This window comes from Urocampus carinirostris, chromosome 11, assembly GCF_059441175.1.
Source record: "Urocampus carinirostris isolate Australia breed hairy pipefish chromosome 11, RoL_Ucar_1.0, whole genome shotgun sequence".
Taxonomy (NCBI): Eukaryota; Metazoa; Chordata; class Actinopteri; order Syngnathiformes; family Syngnathidae; genus Urocampus; species Urocampus carinirostris.
The window spans coordinates 16,673,868-16,686,205 of NC_142359.1; the positions used below are offsets into that span (position 1 = coordinate 16,673,868).

Genomic DNA, 12,338 nt, shown 5'->3' on the forward strand with positions numbered 1-12,338 from the left:
GAGCAAAAGTACATGATTTAGTCATTTAAAAGTGCATTTTTACTCGTAGCTGGAGTAATTTGTATTCATTGCTTTAGTTCACAAAAGCAATAAGTGTCAGGAGACCGGACCAGATCGGATGCAGGAGGCAGGAAGGGAGAACTCATTCGCGTTAACGATCAGATACTTTTATTAAGGAAATAAAAGTCCTCCCACACCCAGGGACAAAACAAAACAAAAACAGGCTTTATAGTCAAACAGGAACTCAGATAAGAATACTCACAAAACAGGTGTTTACTCAAAACGTGCAAACACAGGTTTCCTCAAGACAGACAGAACAGAATAATGCAGAACAGAAAACGCAATGAACCAGCAGCCCGCAATACCCACAACCCGCCCTTAAAAAGCACACACGCAGATTAGATGATCTACTACAGCCGGTGCCCAGGGGGCTGGGCCAGCCGGTCGCCACGGCGACCATGCTGGACATGACAGAGCCCCCCCTTTAAGGGACAGCTCCTGAGGTCCCAAAAAGAAAATAATTACCCCGGAATGGGTTGACGCTCTCGATTGGGGCAACCCCGCTCCCTCCTCCAAACACGCAGGAACGGGGAGAGGCAGGCGCCATCGGCGTCGGACGGAACGGACTCGGCGCTCGGCAGGGGGGGGTCGGACAGGCGATCGGCAGCGGAGTCCGGCGGGCAAACAGGACAGGCGAAATCAGACGGGCAAACAGGACAGGCGAAATCAGACAAGCAAACAGGACAGGCGAAATCAGACAGGCAAACAGGACAGGCCGTAGCTTGGGGACCTTTGATGTCCATGAAGGCAAACAGGACAGGCGAAACAGGACAGGCGAAATCAGACAGGCAAACAGGACAGGCGAAATCAGACAGGCAAACCGGACAGGCGAAATCAGACAGGCAAAAAGCAAGGGAGTCGGACAGGCAGGCAGGAGAGTCGGACGGGCAGGCAGGAGAGTCAGAGAGGCAGGCAGGAGAGTCGGACAGGCAGGCAGGGGAGTCGGACAGGCAGGCAGGGGAGTCGGACTGGCAGGCAGGGGAGTCGGACTGGCAGGCAGGGGAGTCGGACTGGCAGGCAGGGGAGTCGGACTGGCAGGCAGGGGAGTCGGACTGGCAGGCACGGGAGTCGGACTGGCAGGCACGGGAGTCGGACAGGCAGGCACAGGAGTCGGACTGGCAGGCACGGGAGTCGGACAGGCAGACACGGGAGTCGGACAGGCAGGCACGGGAGTCGGACAGGCAGGCACGGGAGTCGGACAGGCAGGCACGGGAGTCGGATGGGATCGTCCCCTGAGTTCAAATCTTGGCTGGTTCATTCTGTCAGGAGACCGGACCAGATCGGATGCAGGAGGCAGGAAGGGGAGAACTCATTCGTGTTAACGATCAGATACTTTTATTAAGGAAATAAAAATCGTCCAACACTCAGGGACAAAACAAAACAAAAACAGGCTTTACAGGCAAACAGGAACTTAGATAAGAACAGGTTTTAACTTAAAACGTGCAAACACAGGTTTCCTCAAGACAGACAGAACAGAATAATGCAAAACAGAAAACGCAATGAACCAGCAGCCCGCAATACCCACAACCCGCCCTTAAAAAGCACACACGCAGATTAGATGATCTACTACAGCCGGTGGCCAGGGGCGGGGCCAGCCGGTCGCCACGGCGACCATGCTGGACATGACAATAAGCGGCTCTGGAACTGCATGCAGCCATACTTTTCTTTGGCACTCCCTAGTTGCTACCTCGAACATTTTCAACAGACCACGGCCCCAACAACCTTGCTCAAGTAAAATGTCCGGCAAAGCCAATGCTGGCAACGGCCGGCCATTATGCTTTGGTTCCTATTCAGCCTGGTCATCCTGGAGGGGGGATTGCCTCACGTGCGGTCCTTTCTTAAGGTTTCTTTATTTTCCTCATTTTGAGGTTTTGAGTTTTTCCTCGCCCTCATGTAGGTTTTATATCAGGGGATGGTGTAATGATAGTCTGTAGTCCTTAATAGTCTGTGATCTGTGCAGCCCTTCAATTTTTTTTGTGATTAAGGGCTATACAAATAAACATGACCGGACAAACCATCAGGCTCACCTACATTGGGCTGACATCATTGTCAGCCATCTTGTTGCTACGGGTACGCCCAGAAAACAAATGTCTTTTTTTCTTTTTTTTTCTTTCTTTCATTCCTCCTTTTCTTTTTTCTCGTTTTCTTGCTTGTTTTTTTTCTCCTTTTCAGTTTTTTTTCTTTCTTCCAATTTCTTCCCTTCTTTAGTCTCTTCTATTTTGCTTTTTTATTTATTACTTGCTTCTTCTTGCTTGTTTAGCCTTTTTTTCTCTCTTTTTATCATGTTATCCTTTTAAGCTTCCTTAGTTTGATTTCTTCCTCGTGCTTTGTAGCATTAGTTTTCGGTTGCATTACAAAATAGGGTAACATCTATGGGTCAAATATTACACACTGTCCATTTAATGCACCTTTATCCATGCATTTGAATATAGTTTTTATTTAGTCTCGATGTAGCCATTCATTTAGTTGTTATACAGTCTCTACATTGTTTGCAAGTAATGTTCCGAATTACTTTTGGGAGTGAGGCCTTGAGTCTTATCCAACCACCTGCAGGAATCAATCTGGACAAAGGACAAGGACTGGAGTGAAGCGTCGATTTGGTATATGTTCCACTAACTTTTTTGTTTTTTGGGCTCCGTGTGACTGGAGAGGTGGATCCCATAAAAGTAGTCAAAAAATAAGATTTAGAAAAGTATTTATTTACAGAGAATTAGGTAGGATAAGACGGACCAAGTTTCTGAATTTTTAAACATCAGAAGAGTCAAGGTTACATCAAAGAAGGCTCTGCGACTCATGCCTGCTACAAGTTTAGAGAACACTAACTCAAACGACTGATAACAAGAAAGCGAAGTGATGCAGAATGAGTACTCACACGTAGATTGTGCAAATATGTTAGTTTTTATCAAAAATCCTAGGTCGAGAAATTTGTGTTTCTTTTACACCGTGGAATCCCCATTTAAGTCGGCGCCAAGCTTGTCCAGCAAGATGCTGCCTCGCTATGCCGTGAATCACTGGCCCTCGCTCGCACCAGACAACACAGGGCCATCTAGTGGTCAAATATTGCACATTGGGGCTTTAAAGACAGTGTGTTATATTTAGTGCCTCTTAGCGGCACAAAAAAATCATGAATTATCATAGCAATGTTTTTTTTTAAATTATGGATTGAGAAATTGTTTTTTTTTTACAACGTGAAACCCATACCTCGTAGTCCGCCATGTTTGTCTGCCGTCTTTTCTGCTTGTTGAAACGAACCATATGAGTGGCATCTAAGTGGTCAAATATTACACACTAGGGCTTTAAGGAAGAGAGTTTTAAAATGTTATAATTTTTGGGGGTGCTTGGATTGCATTTGCTTGAGACACCCCAAAAAACGGGCTGGTTACACCTATGGATAGTGCCATTTGGAAAGCGCACTTGTGAAACAATTGCAGTGTTGTTCTGTACTCTCAAGCCAAGAATACTCTGTTTTAGTTATTGATTTGTTTTACCTCCAACGGCTGACTCCAGGGCTTGTTTTTACCCGTCTCTTCTTCCGACCAGGATATTGAACATGCGGAGGAAAGAAAAGTCTGTTCTCCTTCATACATGAAAGACCTACTTTAACTCTGATCTTTAATTGCTGTATAGATAAATGTCTTAAAAACTTAAGTTTAACAGTCCACACAACTAGTCATAATCTAGATCAGTGTTTCTCAACAGGAAGGTCGGGACCCAAAAGTGGGTAGCAGACCCGTTTTCATTGGGTCCCAGGGTTTTTCAGTGGTCAGAGGATACATTGGAGATGTATTTTATTCTTGTCTGGGTCGCAGCTTGTCATTAGAGTGGAATGGTGAGTCTTGAAGTCAGACCAGTTGAGAACCAGTGGTCTAGTGGACAGCTTTATCACCTTCTTTGATTTTCAGCTTTCCTCTTTGAGCACCAGATGACACACCCAAACACACATGCACACACAGCCCATCAATTTGCATTGTCCACTTTGTCCATCCCATTCTTTCGCCCTCATTTCCTCCCTTCCTCCCACCTCTGCAACCTCATTGGACCATCTGTCAAAGTGCTGCCAGGCCTCAACAATGTTGTAACTGGGAATAATGTGTGCATAGAGTGGGCTTTGCGCATCTAACATCTCTTTATAGGAGTCCGGATAATCTCTTACACTGTACTACATCCCCATAGTCTGTGATGCTAGATGTGCCACTCTACCAGTGCTCCTCATTTTCTGTCCTCTCATTAGATAACCACTCCATGAAATTAAATCTTGGTGAAGTAAAAACAAATATTGAGGGAAATAACCCATTACATACGCTTCGTCGATCTTACTCGTCTTAGCTTTCGAGAGACTTATGTTGTCTTCTTATTTAATCTCTCACTACCTTTCTCATTATTCATGTTTTTTTTTCATGGGGTCACTTGAGGGTCTGCTACACTTTGTGTTACAGTTCATACTCATATTATGGGCTATGCGCAAAGCGCAGATGCTAAATGCAAACAAAACACTCTGCTAAAAAGAAATCCACTTCCCTGTAGTGTAGAGGAGCTGCAATTGCACTTTATTGTAGGAGTAAAGAAAAATGTTTCCCAAGGTCGAACATGCCCTCCTTGATGGAGCCTCGTGCCCCGCCTGAGGTTCACACCCCTTTATTTGAGAATCTCTGCTCTATATATACACACATTAGTACGCAAAAGCCCTGCAACTGGCTGGCAACCAGTCCAGGGTGTCCGCTGCCTACTGCCCGAAGATAGTTGGTATGGGCTCCAGCGCCCCCGCGACCCTACTGAGGATAAGCGGTGCAGATAATGGATGTATGTATGTTTGCTTTGATCTTGTACATTTAAAAATTCAAGACGATATAGCAAAACTTTAAAGCAAGATCCTTATTAGTATTTTCTTTTTAAGGCAGACTTGTGTGAGGGGAAAAAAACAGCTGGGTTGTGCACTCGTTCCACATCCATAACAATTTAACTTTCAAGACCTTAAGGGTACAACATGAAGAAAGGAGAGCTGAAGCATCTCAACCCCTGCATTTACCGGCTGGCAGAGATGGGAAGCTGCGTCGTGGCCGTCATAGACTTTCTGGACTAGTTTACAGGCTGTGGGCGTCGTTGCTGTCATGCACTTTCCGGACATTTTCAACATCTTACCTAGTGTTTACTATTCTGTGTACAGTAATGCTAGTTGTGATTCACCCTGGTTAATCCTGGAAGGGGGATTACCACATGTGAGGTCCTTTCTCAAGGTTTCTCTTTTTTCCTCACACTGAGGTTTTTGAGTTGTTCCTTGCCCGCATGCTGGTTTAAGATCAGGTAATTGTGCAATTGTGTAATTGTAATCCTGTGAAGTCCTTTGGGACATTTTTGAGATTAAGGGCTATATAAATAAATGTGACTTGACTTGACTTGAGAAGCAAAGCCTGCTTCTCTGCACTGCTGAATCTAAATAGTTTGGAAGGATGGATGGATGCATAGCGTGTAAAACATAATAAATGACATGTGTAAAGAAAGAAAACAAAATGGATGCGTGAACTATTATATCAGCAAGTGTTGCTTCTGTTGGGGCACACAGCCTGTAGCAGCAAGGGTCAAACATTCTCACGCTCTTTGGCTGTCCCTTCTTCCTGTGGCTCTTGTATCACTTCCTTTTGCATCCTCCAGAAGGAATAGTCTCAAAGTAATTCACATCATTAACTTTTGCAACTACTCTCCTTTTTCTAAAGGCGGTCAGTCCGCAATTCCCACTCTGGACTGAGTATAAAACCCAGTGCATTGCCTTGAGGATATGACCTGGCACATTGGGTCAATAAACCAAAGGGGGAATAAACCCAGTCTGCTAATGAAGGACAAGGAGATTGCCAGGAACCCAGTCTGCTGTCACCAGATGAGTAATTTGGAGAAATAATTTGGGGTATTTAATAAGTAAACTTCACTGGCAGCAGGGTGGAACAACTTCCTCAAGGTCAAAGGGGAAAGTGTCTGCTGCAAGGAGGCGTTACCAAATATGATTGGCATGTGGTTTTTGCTGACCAGGCCCAACAACTGCTCTCCATGCGGTGCACAGATCAAACTCACTAGCAGTACAAATGTCAGATTTATTTATTTTACAATGGGTTATTTCAGGGCAGTACGGCACAGTTCCGAGGTCATGAGATCAAATCTCCTGCATGGAGTTTGCATGTTCTCCCCGCGCTTGCGTGGGTTTCCTCCGGGCACTAAATGTGAATGAGTGAGCTAATTGTCTGTCCCTGTGTGCCCTGTGACTGGCTGGCAACCAGTTCAGGGTGCTCCAGCACCCCCGCGACCCTACTGAGGATAAGTGATGCAGATAATGGATGGATGGCTTATTTCAACATTAACACGTTTCCACAATATCAGTCAAGATAAGAAGTACTGGTACCATAATTTGGGGAAATAATTCAAAATAAGGTATGTTAGAGAGCAGGAGAAAGCAAGCGTATATCTAAGACTCCTTTTGAAGATGTTGTGGCTGTTTTTTTGTTTTTGTTTTTTGTGTTTGATGTCCAATACAGGTGTCGATGCACGATCAACACTGATCTTTTACTACCCTCGTGTGGCTGTTTAATACACTCAAAATTCAAAACCGTGGTTTTAGCCTAAGCTAGGTTAATGCATTCAAATTTTAGTAAATTCTAATTTAAGACGCACACAAAAAAACATATCTTACTGTGAAAAAAATACGAGATCATAATGTAATAATTTCACCATAACTGTCAAACCCAAAACTTTTTTTAAATAAATGATTTCCATTTAGTAAATACATTTAGTTTACCAATCAGCGAGAACATTTGCAAAACAAATAAAACATTTCCCTCAACTCGCTTAAATGTGGATGCAAGTTTGAATGTTGAAGCAAACAGTTTTGTTATCCACAAAAAAAATATACAGTAGGCCTGTATAAAGAATGTAAACCCACTTTTCAAAATCTTATCGACAAGTTTTGTTTTTCTTAAATCTTGAAATGTATAGACATTCAAAACGCGAAAGTAGTATAAAATATACTTAACAATCCCCGCTCCCTTGTGTTTAGTTAAATCTGTTATAATTATTTTTGTCTTTTAACTTTTTTTTCTGCACTTTTTGGTTCCTAGAAAACTGTCAATTCTGAATTGTCAAGTCATGTTTTTGTATAGCCCTTAATCACAAGTCTCAAAAGGCTGTACAGACAATACACAGGCAATACACAGACATCAACATGAAATATAGGTAATGTTTGATGTTTCATGCCAATTTGGTTCGTAATAATGCAAATATTTACATATATTTCAAATTTCCAGTGTGCCAGTGGTATATAATAAACTTAAGAAATATTCCTTGTGTTGAGTAAAACACGTCATAAGTAATATTTTTCTTTTCCAATTTTTTAATTCTTATTATTTCAGCACTTTGTGTCACCTTTAAAATTGTTAACTTTGGATTGTTCTTAGACTGTTTCGTGCCAATTGTGTTTGTAATTTATAACCTAATTCTTGCAATTTTCAATTTTTGAAAAAAGTGTTTAAAAAAGTTTCAATGTCGACTCAATTTTATTTTGTATCATTGAAAAAACAAAATGTGTTGTTTTGACAAAATAGAAATACTGCAAATCAAATGTTTCTTTACCATCTCTGTAAAATTCAAAACTAAACTTACAGTTTACTACAAATGAGTCACGTGGACGCTCAACAAACAAAAACCCAACGACTGCCTGCCAGGACAACACAAAGGGTCGGGGAGGTCTAACTACATTTCCCACAACAACTTGGGGACACAGGCGGGTCTTTTTACCCGCTAAATTCAAGTTTCTAGTGCTGATTGGCTGAACGGCTCTCATTGTACGACGCAATTGGCTTACACGTTTCGTTGTAGCTACCGCAGAGCTAACTTGGCTATATAATAAGGGGCTATAGTGGGCGGAGATTGTAGTTCAAACCTTATATCGATGTACTGCAGCTAGCATCGCTGTGAGTTTTTTTTTTTAATTAGCTTTTGTGCGGCCCCAAATTATTCGAAGGTGTAAACATGGTAGGTATTTTTTTGTTTCTTGTTGAGCGATTCTTACATTGTTTTTATTACAATTCAAGTAGTCGCACAGTTGTATTCTTCGCCGATGTAATTTTTTTTTTACACGAGGGTTTTTTTTTTTTGCACTTAGCTTAGCATGACTAGCTTAGCTTAGCCTCGCTACGGCGAGTGGGTCAATGGATAAAATATGGCGCTTAGAGTCAACGTTGGCTAAATGATGGAAACCTCTGTCGTTGAGATGTTTATGGAGTGATTTCGATGCCGCTGATGTGCATTTGGGTGTTTGTTGCAGGCTGGCGGCAAGGCGGGCAAAGACTCCGGAAAAACCAAGACCAAGGCGATTTCGCGCTCTCAGCGAGCCGGATTGCAGGTATGCTGCAAGTGGCAGTATTTTCATTCATCAGGCATGAAAATCTTTCACCTTTTAAAAGAAATCTGAAAGTTTTGTACGACCCACTGTTGGCCGCGCTGCAATAATTCGTGTATTATGCGAAATAACTTTTCTCATCACAATGCATTTATTCACTGTGCCAAGAGACAAATGTTGGAAACTAGAAACAAAGTCCCTGGAAGAAAAAAAATACCGCCAAGTGCACGATTAGGGAAACAACTCTTGGGTCTATCTGATAGTAATCTGAATTTAAAGGACTTGAAATGAATGCACATAAAATTTTATGCTTGCATTTGGGGCATAGTTGTCAAATTATTTTTATTATGGCCACATGTATTCACTCATCCCTTTTCAATGCTTATTTTGAGCTGAGAAGCCAAACATTTTGATTAATTTTTTGGGGTTGCGCGTTATACACATACGCATTTACCCATACCCCTCACTAGTTTTGAGTCCTGGCCCATTTTTCACACCTGCAGGATTTTTTTTTTTCCAAACTCTCGTTTTATTTTTCACTGGTTAGTTCCCCGTGGGAAGGATCCACAGACATCTTAAGTCCAGGACCACCAGTCATGGCAGGGTGGGAGCCACTGCAGCAGTCTACAGCGCGGCTATCCTCGAGTATCTCACTGCTGAGGTAAGGAAAGGGCGAATTCATGTTTCTTTAGTAAGATATCCGGTGCTTTTGCTGGAAAGAAGTGCTTATCACGATTGGGTTTGAAGGATAATATACTGAATAATGTAAAGATGGAAATTCCACCTCAGAACTGACTTGTGGCTCACTGCTTTTCAGTTTTCGTTGCTATAATTCTTATATTGCCTATGATGGCATAAGATTGAACACAACACACATAATTAAAAAAGGTATCTCCACAATTGATGATGGTAATGTGAATAGTCCACCTGTTCCCGCAATACTTATTCGTTGACATTCCCAGTGATGCGTGTCTAAAATCTTGGTGGTGTGCTTAAAGGTTCTGGAGCTTGCTGGAAATGCTTCCAAAGACTTGAAAGTGAAGCGTATCACGCCTCGCCACTTGCAGCTCGCCATCCGAGGAGACGAAGAATTGGATTCCCTTATCAAGGCCACAATCGCCGGCGGAGGTATGACTAGCCCACGCCTGCCTTGCAACTGTGTGTTTAAGTGGTATCTTAATTGTTGTTTCGCTGTAATTTTTGTGTGTAAACAGGTGTGATCCCCCACATCCACAAATCTCTGATCGGAAAGAAGGGTCAGCAGAAGACCGTATAATGGGGTTCCGGGAGGGGGGCAAGTTCCCTGGAAGACGGGCCATCTCAGGACGCTGGCTACATCGCGCAGTTTTTCAATGTCTTTAGTGTAGAACACCTGTAGTAGTCTGTATGGGTTAAACTTGCATCTACTCACCTGGGGGTATTTTATAAAAAAAAAAAGTGGCTTCAAAGAAGCTCTTTTGTTTTGTTTTTTTTTCCTTTCTTTTCTTGGTGCTGCAGTTCCAATGATTTTGTTTTGTGTGGCATTTCCTTGTCAAAGTCGTTTAATAAAGTTATGGGCCAAGTGCATCTGTACTGGCTTCATAAAGAAGTTTCTTTTCATACCTCTTACATTTAATGAAACATCTGATTCATTTTGATCCACTATTTAGTACTTGTACTAAATTGGTTGCAACTGTTGGCTCTGTTTAGCTGTTTGAATATCACTAATCCTACGGGATTCCTGCGGACCCTAAAGGTATATAATAAGGCATTAAAATGTCCTGATCCTATTATTTGAATGTCTCTAAAATGTGAACACTGATAGGAATTATATTTGAACTGAAAACAGTACAACATCTAGCATTTGCTCTTTTTAATTGTTTACCTATTTTACTTGATTGTCAACATCAGTAATTATGAAATTATGATGTAGTTCCATATTCCACTAGCTATAGCCACAATGGCTTAATTAATTGTGTGCGGAAAATATTTGCTTTTTCAATTTTTTTTTTAATTGTGTTTTTCAGTCTTCAGCTTGTTCTTACACTTTATTTGAAATTGCATTAAACAGTCAAATAGAACTTGCCTTACAGTGTATGAACACAAAATGAGCAGTTTTTGAACTAGTGTGTCAAGAATTTGTTTATATATATATATATATAACCCAATTCTTTTGCTTTTTCAACACACGACGACAAATCAAGGTTGGAGAAGGGGAAACTAAATGGCAGTGCTGGGGAATCTTTTCCATGTTCAAGTCATTCAAAGTTTAGTCTTAATTGTTTGTAATCGGTGTCCTTATTTTCCCCTTTAGTTTGTCCAATTTTCCTATTTGTCAATAACTTGGGTTTTCTGTAATTGTTTTTTGAAGTGTCCTCTCATTATTTCTTCCACAGTGGGTTGATTTTGTTTCTGCCATAGTAGCTATGCTAGCTGTCAGCAAAATTGTAACCGGTAATATTTATTCTGTTAGATGACCCAAATAGGGCACCTTGAATGTTTAAGGTATCCCATATCCCAATATATATTTTCCCCAGCAATCTTGTATTCTTTGGCAAAACCAAAATATATCCATTTGGTCAATGTCTAACTCCCCAAATGTTCACCAGCATGGTTGCTGAATCTCGAAAAAACGTAATTTTGGGGGTAATAAAATTCAACTACATTCTTCCAGTTGACTTCCCTGAGATTTTGTGAAATAGTGGATGTGCATTGTGTTTTAGAATATGCCTCTACTTGTCTCCTGAAATTTTTGAATCCATGTCATTTTCCTTTAATAGAGTGATGAATGCCCACTACATGCCAGCAGACATTCATACACACTGGAAAATGCTTTGTAAGATATATCTTTTACAGGCTCTTTCAAAAATGATGATGCACTTTTGACTAGTCTCCGTTTTATATCTTTTGATTAAGGGTAATTCAAAAAGTCACTCCCCTGTAACCCAAATTTCCTTTCTCATCTCATCTCATTAGCTGAACCACTTATCCTCAGTAGGGTTGCGGGGGTGCTGGAGCCCATCCCGGCAATCATCGGGCAGATCAGGCCCACTAAGGGATTGAATCCAGCCCGTGATGTCAACTTTCTTTCAAATCCATAAAATTGTGCCGCTTGCCATTTTCAACTATCATATTGGTGTAATACCTTTTGCATGCCCATTCTTGGAACCCTTTATAATTCTGTCTGGGAATAGATCTGTCGTCCAAGGAAAACCAGCTCAGAGTTCTTTCCTCCCTTTCCAAACAGTATTTCCTAACTATCTTATTCCATATTGTATTATCAGTTATTCCTCCCAGCTGGTTACAATTTTTGAACATTTTTATATGCTATAAAGTTTCGTACCACAGTGTTTTCCATCCCTAATTGTATAATTTTCCATTTTGCAACATAACCATCTTTAAACCAATAAATCAGGAGTCTAACTTGTAAAGGTATTCCTCTAAGCTTGGCAAAGCCAGCCCCCCCCCCCCCCCCCCCCCCCCCGCTATCGTTGGGAAGCTGCAGAAATTCTGCTGCAAATTCTGTTTTTACCCCAACCTACAATAAACCAGGACACATATACCATTCAATGAATTGTAATCTGGGAACCGGGACTGGAAATAGAACAAGAGCTTTGGCAAAACACTTATCTCAACTATATCTGTTCTTAAACTCATATCTCATACTATATTTGGACATTTTTCAACATCCCTCTGAATTTCTTCGTTCAATTTCATATAGTTGACATCAAATAAACTTCTCCAATCTTTTCACAGGTTTTACTCCAAAAATAATGTACTACTTTGCTCCTCCAAATAATACTGTATCTCTACTTTAGTCAGGGGGATGGAACATAATTAGTTGTGAGAACCGGTGTGGTTATTAAATTAATTTTGGAAAAGTTTTGTCGAGTTAAGTTTTAAATATATCAATTTGTCA

General features: G+C 41.4%; 1 protein-coding gene across 1 annotated transcript; it reads left to right on the plus strand.

The window, feature by feature from the left end:
• Nucleotides 1-7,910: 7,910 nt before the first annotated feature.
• On the plus strand, nt 7,911-10,028 carry LOC148356570 (histone H2A.Z). Its single transcript, XM_088347022.1, has 5 exons — nt 7,911-8,073; nt 8,366-8,443; nt 8,988-9,101; nt 9,439-9,568; nt 9,655-10,028. Exons 1-5 carry the CDS (start codon nt 8,071-8,073, stop codon nt 9,714-9,716), a joined length of 387 nt encoding a protein of 128 aa, XP_088203148.1. The 5' UTR covers nt 7,911-8,070; the 3' UTR covers nt 9,717-10,028.
• The last annotated feature ends 2,310 nt before the right edge of the window (nt 10,029-12,338 follow it).